Below are 17,138 nucleotides of genomic sequence, written 5' to 3'. Positions count from 1 at the left end.
GCCACAGGCACAGCAGCAGTTTGGGGGTATCTGGAAGCCTGAGGGCACCGTCAGGCTGCTGATGCACTCGCCCACAGGTACAGGTTGACCTGCTGGCGGCAGCAGAGCCCCACCGGCCCGGTATGGCTCCAAAACAAAACACAAAGGAGCAACCCCAACGCCCAGTCCAGGAGTCCCTCGGAGGGCCTGTGCGACCCCCACTGCCAACAGTGAATCCAGAGACCGGACCAGGGCGGATTCCAACACGCGAGGCTCTTTTTCTCCACTGCAGCCCCGCACCGCCGGGATTTGCTTTCCCTGAATCTGGCGCCTCTCCCAGGGCCAGGGTTGGGGGGTCCGGGCCTCTGTCAACCCGGCGCGGGGACGAGCTGAGGGCGGGGCCTGGGCGGGGCGGGGCCTGGGCGGGAGTAGGCGGGCCTGGGCGGGGCTAGGGCGGGAGTGGGAGGGGCGGGGCCGCGGCCGGGGAGGGGTCGGGGAGGAGGTTGTGGGGCGGAAATCTGGGTCCACACGCGCCGGGCGCGGGTGCGGGGCCGAGAGGCGCGTTCCGTTTCCCGAGGACGGGATAGGGTTGGGGTCTGGGCCGGGAGTGGGCGGGCTGGGGCGGGCTTGGGGCGGGGCCTGGGCGGGGCGGGGGGGGCTGGGTCCCCGCGGGGGCCGGCGCGTTCCGGCGCTGGGGGCGGGCCGAGGGGCGGGGCCTGGCGGGGGCGGGGCCGGGCGCGTGACGCGTTGCCAGGGTGAAAGGTCGGCGCGCGGCGCACTCCAACATGGCGGCGGCGGCGGCGGCGGCGGCGGCGGCGCGGCGGGCGGGCCCGGGGGCGCGGGGGGCCCGGCCGGCCCCGGCGCGGCGCTGGCGGCTGCCCGCGCTGCTCGTGCTGCTGGCGGCGGGCGCGGGCGCGGCGCGGCTGTACCGCGCGGGCGAGGACGCCGTGCGGGTGCTGGACAGCGGCAGCGTGCGCGCGGCCCTGGCCAACAGCTCGGCCGCGTGGCTGCTGCAGTTCTACTCGTCGTGGTGCGGCCACTGCATCGGCTACGCGCCCACCTGGCGCGCGCTGGCGGCCGACGTGCGAGGTGAGCGGGCCGCGGGCCGGGCGCCCCCGCGGAGCCCCGGGACCGAGGTCTCCCGAGCGTGTCCCAGCCCTGGCAGCGGCAGCTCCTCCTTGGCGCGTCGGAGATTAACGCCGTGTTTTTCCTTCTGAGAAGGTGGCTCGGGAACAAAGGGCCACTGTTGCCTCTGCCCGCCGCCCCGGGCGCTGGTGGCATCTGGCACCGGCCCCCGAAGGCTGCGTGTGGCCCCCGGCTGCGTCCCGTCTGTCTCACGCCCGGACGGCCCCACTCCCCGGAAGGCCACGTGTGGCCGCAGCTGGGGCACATCACTGACGTGGGACACGTGGCCCCTAGCATGCCCCTCCGGTCCCTCTCTGGCCCTCGGCCTTTCCGGGGGCAGCACTGGCCTGTGACCCGGAGGCCCGCCCAGGCTGGGATAGGCATCAGATCCCGCTGACGTGGGGGACTTGGGCAGCTGAGGCTCCGGTGTGACGGTCCCCACCCCGGGCTGGGGTGTCCGCGGGGCCGGGTGAGCTGCAGACTGGCCGGGCCTCCCGGGGCCTGTCTGTACCGGGGCGGGCAGGGGAGATCTCGGTGCCCACTGGCTCCGGTCCCCTTGTGTGGCCCTGAAGGCAGGGGCCGCCCGCTGGCGCCCTGCCCACCCCGCACCCTCCCGGTGTGGGCCGAGCTCCCCGTGGCCCTGCCACCTGTGCCAACCGCCCCCAGCTCGTGCCCGGTCGTGTGGCATGGCCGTGAGCAGGCAGGGGCACCGCAGCTTCTTGTCTCGTCTGCCTGACACTGGCCCCGCGGCAGTGACGGTGACACCCCAGCTGTCTCCTCTCCCTCGCGGGGGCAAGCCCAGACACGCTCGGGCAGGGGTCAGGAGAGGGAGAGCACGTGGATGCCCCTGGGGCGCAGTCCAGAGAACGTTCTGGAGACGCTGGGACCCGCAGAGCCTGAGACTCTGCCGTGGGGTGTTGCCCCCAGCAGCGGGGACTGCCTGCGTACGCCTGCCCGGCCCAGGGCCCTCTGAGGAGTGCCCGCTGCTGAGGGCGGGGGCCCGGGGACGTGGGTGCCTGTTGGTCCTGGGCACGTGCGCGAGCTCCGGCTCCCTGGCGTCTGCCCCTGGTGCGGGGCGCTGGCCTTGTGGGGCACGGCCTTGCGGGCAGGCCGAGTGTGGTGGGGCGACTATGCTGGAGCAGCACTAGCCCTGGGAAACGGGCCAGTCAGGGCCCCTGTGGCCAGCGCCGGGCCGTGGCACGTTGGGCCTCTCTGGGCCAGGTCTGGGCAGCGGCATTGTTGGGGCAGCCCTGCCCTCCGTCTGCGCCAGGCCCGTGTCAGCTGTCCCTCTGCCGTTTGGTCTGTTTGGGATGCGGGAAGCTGCCCCCAGTGCCCGGGAGGGCGCACTCCCGCGTCCATGGCCGCAGCCGTGGTGCCACCGAGACTGCCCTCTAGGGGACTCTGCGCCCATCTCCTGACTGGAGGCCAGGCGGGTGGGGGTGGGCCGGGCATGGCGCTGTGAGAACCGGACAGATGGACGGGTGCCCTCTCCTGCCCGGGCCTTGCCAGCGGCTGCACAGGACAGTGCTGGCCAGCGGGAGTCCTTGGGCAGCCCAGTCTGGCACTGGCCTTGACCCGCTGGCCACCCCGGGAGTGAGGCTGGGAGCTGGGAGGGTGGGGGTGCAGGCGCCCCGGGAAGGAGCTGCTGCCGCCCCCCGCGGGCCTCGGGCAGAAAGGAGCCGGGTTCTGTTCCTCCTGTCTGGGGGGGTGGCGGGTCCGAGGGCCGTCGCAGTCCCGCACCATGCCGGGACTCCCCAGGGAGGGACGCGGTGAGGGACGGGGGGCGAGGGGTCCCGGCCGGGCAGCAGCTGACGCCACCTGCTCCCCAGACTGGGCCCCTGTCATCCGCGTGGGCGTGCTGGACTGTGCCGAGGAGCAGAACCACGAGGTGTGCCGAGCCTACGACGTCCACTTCTACCCCACTTTCCGGGTGAGCCTGCACCCCCAGACCCCCACGGCCTCTGCCCCAGTCCGGGGGCCTCCAGTACTGTCGGTGGGTCGGCTGGAACCTGGCGGGGCCATGCACCCAGTTTGCCCCGGGGGCCAGGCTGGGCGCTGCCCCTGTCCCTGGGTCAGCGTGGACACCCATGTGGCCAGAGCCCGGTGCTCTGAGTGTCGCACTGGGGAGGGAGGGGAGGCACCTCTTGTGACCCTGCGGGGGTGCCCAGGGGCGCTCCCCGAGGGCGGGGCCTGCCGGACCTCGCCTCTGCAGGGCCCTGACGCCTCTTACCTCTCAGTACTTCAGGGCCTTCACAAAGGACTTCACGGTGGGAGAGAACTTTAAAGGTGAGGAGCGCGTGCCCTGACCAGCCCCGCGGCGGCCTCTGGGGCCGGCCCTTCTGCCCTGCGTGCCCTGCCCCTAGGTGGGTCTGTGCTCCTGGTGGTGCTCGGGGGCACGTATGCTGGGTTTGGAGCCTCCTGGGCCTGGGTAGACCCCAGGCCCACGTCTCGGCCTTGCCCTAAGCCCCCAGCCCCAGGCCCCCCATTGGGGACTCTGCAGGCCGTGCTCTCCGTGCCAGGTTCTTGGCACCTGGACCCCTGACGCCCGGCCCTGCCTCGGGCCGTGCGCGTGGCGTGGCGTGACGGGGCGGCCGTGCGCGTGGCCATGGTGTGCCCGTGTGTGTGCAGGCCCCGACAGGGAGCTGCAGACCGTGCGGCACACGATGGTGGACTTCCTGCAGAGCCACCCCCCTGCACACAGACCGCCCGCCTGCCCACCGCTGGAGCCCATCAGGTGTGTGCCGGGAGAGGGCCTGAGGCTCCGGCCGTGGGCGGCCCCCGCTCCGCTCAGAAGCTCCACGTGCCTCTCCCCCCGTTAAAGGCCCAGCGACGTCCTTGCCCTCCTCGACTCACACGACCGCCGCTACGTGGCCATTGTGTTTGAGAGCAACAGCTCGTACGTGGGCCGTGAGGTGAGGGTCTGCGTCTGCTGCCGGCTCCCGTGGGCTCCTCGGGCTGGCACGTGGCCGGTGCTGCCTGACCTGCCACGGACAGGAGGACCCTGGGAGGGGTGCAGGGGAGCTCGCCCCATTCCGGCACTGTGGGGGGCCAGACCTCCAGGCCCTTCCCAGCACACGGTGGTCCCGGCGTGTGCCTGACCTGGTCCCTGCTGGGGTGGGGATCCTCAGTATCGCCCCTCCCACTCCCCTGCCACTCCGCTCCTAACCCCCCCCGCTCCCCCACCCCCCTGCAGCTCTTAACCCCCCCACTCCCCCACCCCCCTGCAGCTCTTAACCCCCCCACTCCCCCACCCCCCTGCAGCTCTTAACCCCCCCACTCCCCCACCCCCCTGCAGCTCTTAACCCCCCCAGCTCCCCCACCCCCTGCAGCTCTTAACCCCGCTCCCCCACCCCTGCAGCTCTTAACCCCGCTCCCCCACCCCCTGCAGCTCTTAACCCTGCTCCCCCACCCCCCTGCCGCTCTGCTCCTAACCCCCCGCTCCCCCACCCCCCTGCAGCTCTTCTCCTAACCCCCCCCCCCGCTCCCCCACCCCCTGCAGCTCTGCTCCTAACCCCCCGCTCCCCCACCCCCTGCAGCTCTTCTCCTAACCCCCCCCGCTCCCCCACCCCCTGCAGCTCTTCTCCTAACCCCCCCCCCCCGCTCCCCCAACCCCTGCAGCTCTGCTCCTAACTCCCCACTCCCCCACCCCCTGCAGCTCTGCTCCTAACCCCCCACTCCCCCACCCCCTGCAGCTCTGCTCCTAACCCCCCACTCCCCCACCCCCTGCAGCTCTGCTCCTAACCCCCCACTCCCCCACCCCCTGCAGCTCTGCTCCTAACCCCCCACTCCCCCACCCCCTGCAGCTCTGCTCCTAACCCCCCACTCCCCCACCCCCTGCAGCTCTGCTCCTAACTCCCCACTCCCCCACCCCCCTGCAGCTCTGCTCCTAACTCCCCACTCCCCCACCCCCCTGCAGCTCTGCTCCTAACTCCCCACTCCCCCACACCCCTGTAGCTCTGCTCCTAACCCCTCCGCTCCCCTACACCCCTGCAGCCCTACTCTCGCCCCTCCGCTCCCCCACACCCCTGAGCTGTCCTCCCGCCCCTTCCCCCACTGCCCTGCAGCTCTGCTCTCGCCCCCCACTCCTCCACACCCCTGCAGCCCTGTTCCCGTTCCCCCCTCCCGCTTCCCCACTCCCCTGCACTGCTGCTCCTGCCTCTGTGGGTGCTGGCTGGGGTGGTGAGTGTCCCCTGTGAGCAGGTGATGTTGGACCTGACCCCCTTTGAGAACATCGTGGTCAAGAGGGCCCTGGACACGGACAGGGCCTTGCTAGAGAAGCTGGGCGTCTCCTCCAGCCCTTCCTGCTACCTCATCGCCCCCAATGGCTCCCACGGCGTGGTCCACACGTGAGTGTGTGTGGCTGCAGCTGCCCGGCCGGGCCTCCCTCCCCAGAGCCCTGTGGGTGGTGCTGGTGCCCTGAGGGCCCCGAGCGCCCCAGCAGAGATGGGCGGGCCAGGCTCCCTCCTGCCTGGACCGTATCCAGAGAAGACTGGCGGGCCAGGCGGCAGCGTGGGGCCTCGCCCGACAGACAGGCTGGCACTGCCGCTGCTCCTCAGGTGGGGCGGGCCCAGCCGCGTGTCACCTTCACAGCGGAAGCGTGTCCTGGGGGGCCCGGGGGAGGTGATGGTGCAGCTGCCGGAGCTGCTGCCTCAGCACTGCTGGCCCTCGTGGGCACTGCCTGGGCCTGGCTGGGCCCGTAGGGATGAGGCTAGCGGGCAGCGACCCGGCTTTCCAGACTGACAGGTCCTAAGGCGCTGCTGCTGTGGCCCTCCTGCAGGGTGGGTCCCGTCGGGGCCCTGAGAGCCCGAGGCAGCAGTGCTGAGTCCCGCAGCCCAGTGCTCAGGCCTGTGTCCCTGTGGCCAGTGCGTCCCGGTCAGTCCCTCGGGTGCTGCTGCTGTGATCAGTTGTGTGGAACCCAGACCATGGGCCACAGGGAACAGGCAGGGAAAGCCCAGGAGCCCTTGCCCCGGCCCTGAGCCCGGCCTGGCCCTGTCCACAGCACGAAGCCCCTGCGCTCCTTTTTCTCCTCCTATCTGAAGTCGTTGCCAGCTGTGAGGAAGAAGGCGCTGTCCCCACCCGAGAAGCCCCGGGAAGGAGGAGCTGCAGACAGGGGGGAGGAGCGGAGAGACTTTGACAGGTGAGGGCGCAGGAGCAGGGGTGGGGTGGGAGTGGGGGCGTGTGGAGCAGACGCGGGTGCAGACACGCGTGTCCCGCAGGTCCAGGCTGTACACGGCGGACCTGGAGTCGGGCCTGCACTACCTCCTGCGTGTGGAGCTGTCTGCCCACAAGACTCTGGCGGGAGCCGAGCTGAGGACTCTGAAGGCCTTCGTCACCGTCCTGGCCAAGGTGCGGCCCCTCCCCTCCCGCTGGCCCTGGTGCACCCGGCTTCCGGGAAGCAGCTCCGAGGGACTCGTCCCCGCCTGAGACGGCCCGCCGCGGTCAGCCCCAGCAGGCCGGTCAGGGTCCCCTCCACAGGGCGCCCTGCGAGGCCCGGGGCTGTGGGGCCTTGTTTCGGGGTCACTCCCTGTGACCTGGGCCGGGTGGTGCCGGCAGCCCGGGCTGTGCCGTGGCCTGTTGGACCCCGGGGGCTGCGGAAGACGGGCCCCGCGTCCCCTCTGTGACTGCTGGGAGCGTCCCTTTCTGCAGCCCCCCTCCTGGCAGTGAGGCCCCGGCAGCGTTCAGGGGAGTGCGGGGCATGGGCCCTGGGGCCGCACCTCCACGCCCAGAGTGTCCGGCCTGCACGCCCGCAGTGCGGTGTGGCCAGGGCGTGTCCGAGTGGTGCCTGCCGTGCCTCTCTGACAGGGCAGGGGGCGCTGTGGCCCCGCCTCGCGCTGGAGGAGGTGGGGCATCCCGGGGCATCCCAGAGGCGGCTCCATGCTCAGATGCGCCCCCTCCTCCCACCCCAGCAGCCCACGGTCCCAGTGTCCACACAGCCCTGGGGGCAGCCCAGGGCAGCAGCCCACTGTCTCGATGTCCACACAGCTCTTCCCCGGCCGGCCGCACGTCAGGAAGCTGCTGGAGGCGCTGCAGGAGTGGCTGACCACCCTCCCCCTGGACAGTGTCCCCTACCACGCTGTGCTGGACCTCATCGACAACAAGATGCGGGTGAGCCGGGTGGCCCCAGCTGCCCCCTGTGGTCCTGCCCCCTCCCGCGAGCCCGTGCCCGCTCCCACTGCCCGTCCCGCCAGCCTGCGCCTGCCTCCCGCAGATCTCGGGACTGTCCCTCACGAACCGTGTCACGTGGGTCGCGTGTCAGGGGAGCCAGTCCGAGCTGCGGGGCTACACCTGCGCGCTGTGGGAGCTTTTCCACACCCTCACCGTCGCCGCCTGGGCACACCCAGAAGCCCTGGAGGGCACAGGTAGGGCCCCCGGCTCCAGTCACAGCCCCCGTGGGCCCCGGAACTTGTGGGAGGGGCCGCTGGAGGAACAGGGGCGGTGGGGGGAGTCGTCGGGGCTGCGGCTGGGACCCCAGCCTTCTGATTTGAGCCAGCCCAGTTCTGCTTGAGAAACTGATGGTGAGAGGTTCGCAGGACCGAGCACGTGGGGCCGAGCCCAGGGCCCACCCGGCATCTCGGGACCCCCTAGCTGGCTGCAGTGGCACCAGGCACAGAGCAGCCCCCAGCAGTGCTGGGTGTCGCCCCAGCCCCCTGGTCCCAGAATCAGCGAGTGGCATCTCGGAGGTGCCAGCGGCCCGAGTTCTAGAGCAGCGTGGAGCGCCCCCGGGGCGTCTGTGGGCGGCTGCGGGGACCCTGTCTGGGGCACCGTTCGGCCCCCAGAAGTGGGTCAGCCTGAGACGCTGGATTATGTGTCGCTGGTCTCCTCTTACTGCGCTGAAAGCCGCGCTAATCCCGCAGGTAGCGGGCGGCGGGCGGCCACTTGGCCGCTTAGCAGGGCGGAAAGCAGATTACGGGCTGCTCGGCAGCTGGCCGGCTCCAGGGGCCCCGCGGGCCCCGCCAGGGAGGGGCCTGCCCCCAGCAGCCAGCCAGCAGCCAGCCGCTCCTCCCCACCTCCTCCCTGCCGACCCCAGCCCTCCTCCCCCCTCCTCCCACCCAGCCGCTGCTCCTCCCCGACCCCATCTGCTTTACCTCGGGCATCCAGTGCCTGGGCCAGGGCCCATGCTGGCCTCTGCCCCGTTCCAGGCGACCCCTGCTTCCCATCTGGGGTGGCACTGCACCCAGAACCTAGACCGGGGCTGTCCCTCCCCACAGCCTGCCTTCCCGGGGTACTCGACCGTGGCCAGAGGGGTGGAACCCTGAGCGAGGGCCCCGCCCTTGGGGTGCTACAGGCAGGCCTCAGGGAGCTCCCTCACCCAGACCCCGGACTGAGGGTCCAGCAGGGCCTCGTGTCCTCGGGTCAAGGGCCGCCTAGCATTGTCGGCCCTGGGGACAGCCACTCACCAGCTCCTCTCACCTGCCCTGTGACTCTAGTCAGAAACACTCAGGTGCCACCTGACTGTGCACGTGTGTTTCCGTGTGTGCAAATATGTGTACATACACGTGCCTTATTTGTGGTATCCCAGTAGGTGTTGTGTGTGTAAGCATATCATATATGTGTAGCAGCATGTCTGTACGTGTGTAAGCACATGCTGTGTGGGCATATGTGTATATAAGGACGTGTGTAAACACGTGTGTAAGTACATGTACGTACATGTTGTATGTGTAAGCACATATATGGCTTGTATGTGTAAGCATACGTGTGGTGTGTAAGTACATTGTTGTGTGTGAACACGTGTTGTATAATGTAAGCATGCATGTTGTGTCTAAGCGCGTGTGGCGTTCCTGTGAGCACGTGCACACAGCTGCGCCCCCCGCAGGCCTGGAGGGGGACCCGCAGGCGGTGCTGCAGGCTGTGCGAGGCTACGTGCGCACCTTCTTCGGCTGCCGGGAGTGCGGGGAGCACTTTGAGGAGATGGCCAGAGAGTCCCTGGACACAGTGAAGACCCCGGAGCAGGCGATTCTGTGGCTCTGGAGGAAACACAACGTGGTCAACAGCCGCCTGGCAGGTGAGGGCCGTGCGGGCCCTGGTGGGCGCGGGCAGTGGGGGGCACTGGGTGGGCTTTGTGCTAACCTTGAGCGGGACAGGCGTGTCCCGCCCCAGCCCTGCTCTCAGAGGGCTCTCCCTGCAGTGCTCCTGGCCCCCAGCCACAGGCCCTGTGGCGACTGGACCCCGCGGCTTTGGCCCAGGGCCTGAGCCTTCCTAGCATCCACGTTGCTCTTGGCGTCCGCTCACCCTCACGGTGGCTTGCGGGGAAGCGACCAAATAGGATGCATGCGTTTCCTCAGCGTTAAATAATTCCAACTGTTCCTAAATCAGCAGCAGATTAAAATTAGGCTTAAAAATAATTCCACTGAGAAATCTTAATAGAGATGAGCAGAAAATGCATTAAACCATTGTATTTTATTTAATCCACCGTATTACGGCAGCGCTTCGCGACTGGGCACTAAAGGGAATTGGTTTCTGGGGTGCTCCCGGCGGGGGGTTGCGGGCCCCTCCCCAGCCCCTCCACGTGGGGGAGGTCAGGCGCAGGCTCTGGCCGCTGCGGAGGGCTGTGCGGGCAGGACCCCCACCTGCTCTCTCCCTCTCCTCGCCCCCAGGACATCCCAGCGAAGACCCCCAGTTCCCAAAGGCCCCGTGGCCCGAGCCGGACCTCTGCCCCGCCTGCCACGAGGAGGCCCAGGGCCCGGAGCACTGGGACGAAGAGCAGGTGCTCGTGTTCCTGCAGCGCCACTACGGCGCGGGCAACCTGCTGCACACGCACGCCGCCGAGCCCGGGAGCCCGCGCCCTCCCGCCCGCGCCCCCGGCCCCACGCCCCGCCCGTCCCACAGGCCGCCCGCTGGCCTGGACACCCCCCGGGCCGTGGACGGGGCGGGCGGCCGTGCGGAGGAGGCGGCCGTGCCTCTCCTGGGCATGGGCTTCTCCAGCCTGGACATGAGCCTGTGCGTCCTGCTCTACGTGGCCTCCTCCCTCTTCCTCATGCTCATGTACTTCTTCTTCCGGGCGCGCTCCAGGCGCTGGAAGGTCCGGCTGTCCCACCCGGCCGTGTAGCGCGGCCCCATCAGACCGCGTCCACCACCGTGCCCCTGCCCTTTGCTGGTGCCTTCCGCTCACCCGGAGCGCTGACTCCTCGGGGAGGAGGGGCCGGGCTGCCGGCCGCCTGTCCCCTCCCCGTGGCTCGTGGCATCGCCGGGCCCCACCCTGGGTGCCTGATTTGGGTAGGGGGAGGACGGTGAGCTCAGCTGTTAGAGCGGCAGGCAGGGGCAGTGCCCTTTCCACCCGCTGCCCTCCCCGCCAGGCCCCTCTGCTGGGCGTCGTCCCTCCTGTTGTGACACGGTGTCGGGAAACAACAGGGAGCGGGAATTGCCTCCACACACAGGCAGGACACCGGGGCCTCTGTGGACAGTGTCTCAGAGCTGTGTCTGCACACGGCTGTGCCTGCGTACGCATATGTGCCTATTGGTACGTGTGTGCCTGCTTCTGTGCCCATGTGCCTGCCATGAGAGTATGTGCCTGTGATGTGTGTGTGCGCCTACTGTGTGCCCGCTGTGTGTGTGTGTGTGCCCACTGTGTGTCTGAGTGTGTGTGCCTGCTGTGCGTGTGTGCCCACCACGTGTGTGCTTGTATTTGTGTGCCTGCCGTGTGTGCTTGCCATGTGTGTGTGCCTGTTGTGTGTGCTTGCATGTGTGTGCTTGTGTGTGTGCGTCTGCCTTTTGTGTAGGCACGTGCCTGCCATGCACGTGTGCTTTCCGTGTTTGTGTACGTGTGCCTGCCGTGCACGTGATGCCCAGTTCGTCCATGGGCCCCAGAGGACAGCCCTGCTGCTGTCTCGTGGCACTGGGGGAGGCCCCCTGCCGACCGCTGAGCTGCCTCAGCTCCTGCCCCTCAGTCTTCATGTTCATGTGCAGGGAGGGCTGGTGAGCACTGTGGCAGGAGCAGGGTTTGCAGGAGACCTGGGCTCGGTCCTCAGTGCCAGGATTTGCCCGAGGACTGGGGTTTGGCCCCAACCAAAGCCACCCCCAGGAGCATGTTTCCATGGCTGCTGTGTGCTCCCCGGGATGGGAGCGGGGGTGCTGGTGCTGGCCGGAGCAGCTCTTGCTGGGAAGGGTGTGCCCGCCCAGACCATGCCACCTCCCGGCCAGGGGGGCCTGTTTTCTGATTGTAGGGATTTAAGAGGCATACAGACTAATGAATATGACAGTTCGATAACTTAAATGTTTATTTATTTTTAATGGAAGGATTTTGATTAAAAGGAAGTTAATTGACATGGAATGTCTGAAATTTCTTACTTGCGGCAAAAGTGAACATTTTGGGGACTGGAGCAATAGCACAGCAGGGAGGGCGTTTGCCTTGCATGCGGCCAACCCGGGTTCGATCCCCAGCATCCCATATGGTCCCCTGAGCACTGCCAGGAGTAATTCCTGAGTGCAGAGCCAGGAGGAACCCCTGAGCATCACCGGGTGTGACCCAAAACAAAAAAAGTGAACATTTTGTATTTGTGTAAAGTACAATGGGTACTTTTTAGAATAAATCGATCCAGTGTCTGAAAATTGGTTTCTGTATGGCTGAGGCATCTCCCAGTTTGATTGGGCCATCACCAGGACCACAGCTGGCGTGGGCAGAACCTGGCACCTGGCATGGGCTTGCTGCAGCCACGTGCCAGCCCCAGCCGGCACTGCCCCGTCGTGGCAGGTGTGGTGCGCCCCACCCCTCTGGCGGCAGCTTCCCGTGTGGAACGGAAGCTTGAGGGGGGTCAGCTTCCGTTCCATTGGGAGACCAGTCCTCCAAGCTGCTGGGCTGAGAGCAGTGGAGGGGCTTGGCAGGGGCAGAGGAAGGTGCCCAGATGCCCTCTGCCGCCCCGGCCTGAGGCTCTGGCAACAGTGCCTCACATCGACACATTGTTTTTCTCCTTCAAACACCGGGCTTTTGTCTGGGGGCTGCCCGGCAGCTATACAATGCGTCAGGGTACGGCCTTCGGCCTTCGGGAGTGGTTTGGGCAGAAGCGCTGCCCCGTGCCCTGAGCAGAGGCTGCCCGGTAACCTCCCCCTCTGGCTTAGCTTGGGGCCCCTCCGAGAGAAGAGTGCCCAGCCCCGCCGCCGCGGGGACCCTCAGAGTCCTGAGGAGCTTCTGGGGCTGCAGGGCTCCCCCGAGCTGTGCCTGGCGCCCCGGCCGGTGGGGTGAGCGCAACCTTCCAGACCAGCACTCCACACTCCGCACGGGGCGGAGCCAGCCCGAGGGGGAGGTGGCCGGGACCTGGGAAGGTGTGGAGGTGACGAGGAGGGCGGAGGAGGAGTGGGGGCGGGGGCTGGGGACGGGCCGGTGGGCAGTTAGGGGGGTCCCCGGAGGCGGGAGGCTGCGCGCGCCTCCGTCAGCACCGCGGACAGCGCCGGGCTCACACCGCGGGCGCCTGCGGGCTGAAGGGGCAGCCGGCCTGGGACTCCGCCGCCCCCCGCCTGCCCGGCCGCAGGATGCTGCTGGAGACGGAGCTGCAGGGAGAACGAGACGGGCCTGGGGCCCCGGCCGCTGCCATCTGCGCCTTCGGCGGGCCCCAGGGTAAGACCCAGCCCGGGCGGGAGGGACGCGGTGGCCCGAGCGGCGGGCGGCGGAGGACCCGGGCGCACGCGGCCGGGGGCGGCCAGAGAAACCGTCGCCCGGTCCCCAGATGGGCCGAGCGAGGGCACAAGCTCCGGGAACAGGCAGGGGGAGGAGAGCCCCGCCGGCCCGCAGCCCCCGCCTCCCGCCTGCCGCAGACGTTGGGAGATAATAGAGACGTTGTCCCCAGACGCCAAGACAGCGTAGGGCCTCCCACGACCTGCTGCCGGGAGCGTCCACCGCCTCCATCGCCTCCCGACCGACCCTCAGTCCCGGGGGCACCAGTGGAGTCCCTGTCGGGGCGGGGCTCTCAGGCCTACCCCGTGCCGGGCCGTGGGGCGCACCGACCAGCACCCCGGGCACGGGAGGCGTACGACAAAGGCCGCGCAGGGCGCCTCCAGGCGGCCCGCGCTGCTGCCCGGCGCCAGCCCGCCCGGTGCCCGGTGCCAGGGGCCTGCGCTGCGGGGAACGGGCTGGCGGGCGGCGGGGAACGGGGTCTAGGCCGCCGCCAGCGCGCTCACCTGTTGAGGACAGGGCAGCGAGCGGCCGGGGGTCCCCGCGGTTCGGACCCCAGGACCTCCCGCCCCGCAGCCCGCCGCGGCGTCCCGAGGCCCCGGCTCCCGCCCCGACCCTTCCCGGGACCCGCACGTGCCGCCCCCGGCCCGGCCCCGCCCCGCCCCGCCGCGGCCCCGCCCCGCCCGCCGCTCCGCCCCCCGCGCGGCCCGCCGGGGGGCCCCCGGCTCAGCGGCCCAGCGCGCCGGAGCGCTCGGACGCGCGGGCCAGGAGGGGCGCATGGAGGCGCGCGGGGAGCGCGGCGCTGCGCGGGACGCGGCGGGCGGGGACCTGCTGCTGGCACTGCTGGCGCGGCGCGAGGACCTGCGGCGAGGTGGGTCCCCGCGTCCTCGGGGCCTGGCGGCAGGGGCCACAGCCGCCGGGGCTGGGGGTGTTGACCGCATCGCGGGGCCCCCCCGGCCTCGGCCCCGGCCCGCCTCCCGCGCGTGTGGTCCACCGGGTGCCGGCGCCCCGCTCGGTGATACGTTTTCTAACGGCGGCCGGATGGAGGGTCAGCGGGCAGCGGGAGGAGGCCGGAGCGGGCGTCGGCCCTGCCCACCGCACCCGTCTTGAAGACCCACAGGGGAGCCGCTAATCCCGACAGGCCCCGAGTGCGGGCTGGGTCGGGAGCGGAGGGACAGTGCGCGGAGCCGGGGGACAGTGCAGGGATCCGGGGGACAGTGCGGGGAGCCAGGGGACAGAGCGGGAAGCCGGGACGCGGGAGCTCAGCGCGCGGGAGGTGAGCGTGGCGGCAGTGTTTGCTGCACGCGGGACGAGGGGACAGCGGGCGCTGTCCGGCCCCGGTGCTGAATCCGCGGGGCTCAGCCTGGCCGCGGTGGCCGCCGTGTGCGCGGGGCAGCCCCATTCTGCTCCAGCCACAGTTTTGCCCGAGGCGGGTCCGTCCTCCAGGCTCGCCTACACCATGGGACAGTCCAGCCGCCAGCCGGTGCAGTGACCAGAGGGGTGGCTCGCTGGCTGAGCTCCCGCTCCGGCACTCCCTTCTCCGCGGGCATCTTTCAAATTTCCAGGCACCCTGTGCTGTTCTCTCCAACCCACTGTCTCAGGGCACCCCAGCCTGGGTCCCTGAAAGAAAAAGTGTGGGGCTGACGGCTTTGGGTGTGGGTTCCCACGGCATCTGTCACCCGACCCGGCTGGCACAGATAGGGCTGGGGACGGGCACCCTCTTCCAGCCACACCGCTGATCTGGGGCAGGGCGTGGGGGCAGCACCCTCCCGCCTCAGCCACACATGAGGCCTGTCCCGGCTCTCCTGAAAAGACATCTGTGGACTGGCCATGGGCATTAGAACCCCGCAGGCCCCTGGCTGAGGTGTGGGCACCCTCTGACTGCGCCCCTGCTCGCAGAGATCCCGTTGTGCGCCGGCTGCGACCAGCACATCCTGGACCGCTTCATCCTCAAGGCGCTGGACCGACACTGGCACAGCAAATGCCTCAAATGCAGCGACTGCCACACGCCGCTGGCCGAGCGCTGCTTCAGCCGCGGGGAGAGCGTCTACTGCAAGGACGACTTCTTCAAGTGAGCGAACGCAGGGCACCCCCACACAGCCCCCCTGCACCCCGTCCCGCCCCCGCACCCCGCCCCCGCCCCAAACCCCGTCTCGCCCCTCACCCTGCCCCAGCCCCGCCCCGCACCCCAACTCCGTCCTGACCCCTGCATCCCAACCCCCACCCCAAACCCCAGGCCCCAAACCCCAAACCAACACCCCCAAAACCCGCACCCCAATCCTGCCCTGACCCCCGCATCCAAACTCCCGCCCCAACCCCCAAACCCTCCCCCCGTCCTGGCCCCAAACCCCGGCCCCCACCCCAACCCTCGCCCCCGCCCTATTCCTGCACCCCGACCGCCCCGTGGGCCCCCAGCACCCCATGGGCTCGCGCCGTTTGCGTTTGGTTTTTGTCCACCCGCCGGCGCTCGGGCGGGCGCCCCTGGACCCTGCGCCGGCCGCGGCCGCAGCCCTGACCCGCGCCGGGCGAAGGCGCCGCCGCCGCGCTGAGCCGCGCCGTGCCCTGCCCCGCAGGCGCTTCGGGACCAAGTGTGCCGCATGCCAGCTGGGCATCCCGCCCACGCAGGTGGTGCGCCGCGCCCAGGACTTCGTGTACCACCTGCACTGCTTCTCCTGCGTCGTGTGCAAGCGACAGCTGGCCACGGGCGACGAGTTCTACCTCATGGAGGACAGCCGGCTGGTGTGCAAGGCCGACTACGAGACGGCCAAGCAGCGAGGTGGGTGCGCCCCGCCCAGCGCGACAGGCCAGCGCGGCCGGGCGCCTTCCCGTGCCTGCGCCGGGGCTCCTTGTCCTGCGTCCTCAGGACGCAGGGACCCGACCCGCCGGCCTCCCCCTGCCCCGTCGTGGCTGCGGGGGTGCGCTGGAGTGCCAGGACGGGGCTTGGCGCTGGAACCCCGCGTCCCCCCGGGGCTGGACGGCTGCGGGGGGCTGGGGCGGGGCCGGCCTCAGCGCTCCGCCCCCCCGCAGAGGCCGAGGCCACCGCCAAGCGGCCGCGCACGACCATCACGGCCAAGCAGCTGGAGACGCTGAAGAGCGCGTACAACACGTCGCCCAAGCCCGCGCGCCACGTGCGCGAGCAGCTCTCGTCCGAGACCGGCCTGGACATGCGGGTCGTGCAGGTCAGCGCGGGCGGGGCGGGGCGGGGCGGGGCAGGGCGCCCGGCCGGCGGGGCGGCCGCCGCACTCACCCTCCTCCCCCAGGTGTGGTTCCAGAACCGCCGGGCCAAGGAGAAGAGGCTGAAGAAGGACGCGGGCCGGCAGCGCTGGGGTCAGTACTTCCGCAGCATGAAGCGCTCCCGGGCCGGCGCGCGGCCCGGCAAGGACAGCGTCCAGGACGAAGCGCCCGACAGCGACGCCGAGGTCTCCTTCACCGGTAGGCGTGGGCGCCGCGCCCCTGCCCGCGGCCCAGCCCTGGGACGGAGCCCCGCGTCGCGCCTCCCTAGAATCCTCTCTCAGGGGAGCGCGAAGCGCCCCCACCTCTGTCCGAGACCACCCCAACTCTGGATGGCGAACCCGGAGTCTCCCGGGCCCTGACGCACCCCGCTCAGCACGGGGAATTCCAGAACCAAATCCGGCCCTTGGGGTCGCCCAGACCGCCCGGGTGGGGCCCCGGGTGCGGGAGGTAGGCCGCCACCCCTCGAGCGAGCAAGCACGTTCCCCTTCCGTTGCAGACGAGCCACCCGTGGCTGACATGGGCCCCGCCAATGGCCTCTACGGTGGCCTGGGGGAGCCCACCCCGGGCCTGGGCCGGCCCGCAGGAGCCCCCGGCAGCTTCCCGCTGGAGCACGGCGGCCTGGCCGGCCCCGAGCAGTACCGTGAGCTGCGCCCGGGCAGCCCCTTCGGCGTGGCCCCCTCCCCGGTTCTGCCCAGCCTGGCTGGCCCCCAGCCCCTGCTCTCCAGCCTGGTGTACCCCGATGCCAGCCTGGGTCTCGTGCCCGCCGGGGCCTCCGGGGCGCCCCCGCCCCTGCGGGCACTGACTGGGAACGGGCCCAGCTCCGACCTGTCCACGGGGAGCAGCGGGGGCTACCCCGACTTCCCAGCCAGCCCTGCCTCCTGGCTGGACGAGGTGGAGCACGCCCAGTTCTGACCGAGGCGCGGACGCTAATGGAAGCGGCTGGGGAAGCCGTGAGCGCAGGCGGCAGGAGCTCCGGGCAGAAGGACCCGCCCGCAGGCTTCTCTCCGGACGGTCACGGGCGTTTGGCCAACGTCTGGCCCACGCCCGGCCACCACTTGGGCCGGGCTCGTGGACACTTCCCCGACGGCAGCAGCTGCAGCTGTTCCCACCCGTGCCCGCAGCCCCGTCCCCACCTCACCCTGCGCCTGGACAGCTGTAGGTGTGTCTGTTCCCCATCCCCGTCTGCTCCCCTCCCCAC

General features: G+C 70.3%; 2 protein-coding genes across 3 annotated transcripts; both read left to right on the top strand.

Moving 5' to 3' along the window:
* Positions 1–764: 764 nt before the first annotated feature.
* QSOX2 (quiescin sulfhydryl oxidase 2) lies at positions 765–11,366 on the top strand. Its single transcript, XM_004613396.2, has 12 exons — positions 765–1,068; positions 2,934–3,034; positions 3,342–3,390; positions 3,733–3,838; positions 3,926–4,016; positions 5,305–5,450; positions 6,104–6,241; positions 6,321–6,450; positions 7,087–7,209; positions 7,313–7,463; positions 8,918–9,106; positions 9,699–11,366. Exons 1-12 carry the CDS (start codon positions 765–767, stop codon positions 10,148–10,150), a joined length of 1,980 nt encoding a protein of 659 aa, XP_004613453.2. The 3' UTR covers positions 10,151–11,366.
* A 1,201-nt stretch (positions 11,367–12,567) lies between these two features.
* On the top strand, positions 12,568–16,852 carry LHX3 (LIM homeobox 3). Of its 2 annotated transcripts, none has more exons than XM_055122084.1 (6): positions 12,568–12,652; positions 14,606–14,777; positions 15,280–15,482; positions 15,734–15,885; positions 15,967–16,138; positions 16,437–16,852. In XM_055122084.1, the coding sequence occupies exons 1-6, from the start codon at positions 12,568–12,570 to the stop codon at positions 16,850–16,852; spliced, it is 1,200 nt and encodes a 399-aa protein (XP_054978059.1). The 2 variants fall into 2 exon arrangements, with proteins under 2 accessions (XP_054978059.1, XP_054978055.1); XM_055122080.1 differs by lacking the exon at positions 12,568–12,652 and adding an exon at positions 13,470–13,577.
* Positions 16,853–17,138: the final 286 nt, after the last annotated feature.

The sequence above is a fragment of the Sorex araneus genome, chromosome 1, assembly GCF_027595985.1.
Source record: "Sorex araneus isolate mSorAra2 chromosome 1, mSorAra2.pri, whole genome shotgun sequence".
Classification (NCBI taxonomy): domain Eukaryota; kingdom Metazoa; phylum Chordata; class Mammalia; order Eulipotyphla; family Soricidae; genus Sorex; species Sorex araneus.
Note: the sequence above shows the minus strand (reverse complement) of the source record. Positions and strands in the feature narration are given on the sequence as shown.

Excerpts from the sequence above, each read along its gene's own strand:
- QSOX2 (XM_004613396.2), top strand. The coding sequence starts at position 765 with ATGGCGGCGGCGGCGGCGGCGGCGGCGGCGGCGCGGCGGGCGGGCCCG. Across the intron at positions 3,839-3,925 it reads CCACCGCTGGAGCCCATCAG|GCCCAGCGACGTCCTTGCCC; the intron begins GTGTGTGCCGGG and ends CCCCCGTTAAAG. Across the intron at positions 7,210-7,312 it reads TCATCGACAACAAGATGCGG|ATCTCGGGACTGTCCCTCAC; the intron begins GTGAGCCGGGTG and ends TGCCTCCCGCAG.
- LHX3 (XM_055122080.1), top strand. The coding sequence starts at position 13,484 with ATGGAGGCGCGCGGGGAGCGCGGCGCTGCGCGGGACGCGGCGGGCGGG. Across the intron at positions 13,578-14,605 it reads GCGCGAGGACCTGCGGCGAG|AGATCCCGTTGTGCGCCGGC; the intron begins GTGGGTCCCCGC and ends CCCTGCTCGCAG. Across the intron at positions 15,483-15,733 it reads CGAGACGGCCAAGCAGCGAG|AGGCCGAGGCCACCGCCAAG; the intron begins GTGGGTGCGCCC and ends GCCCCCCCGCAG.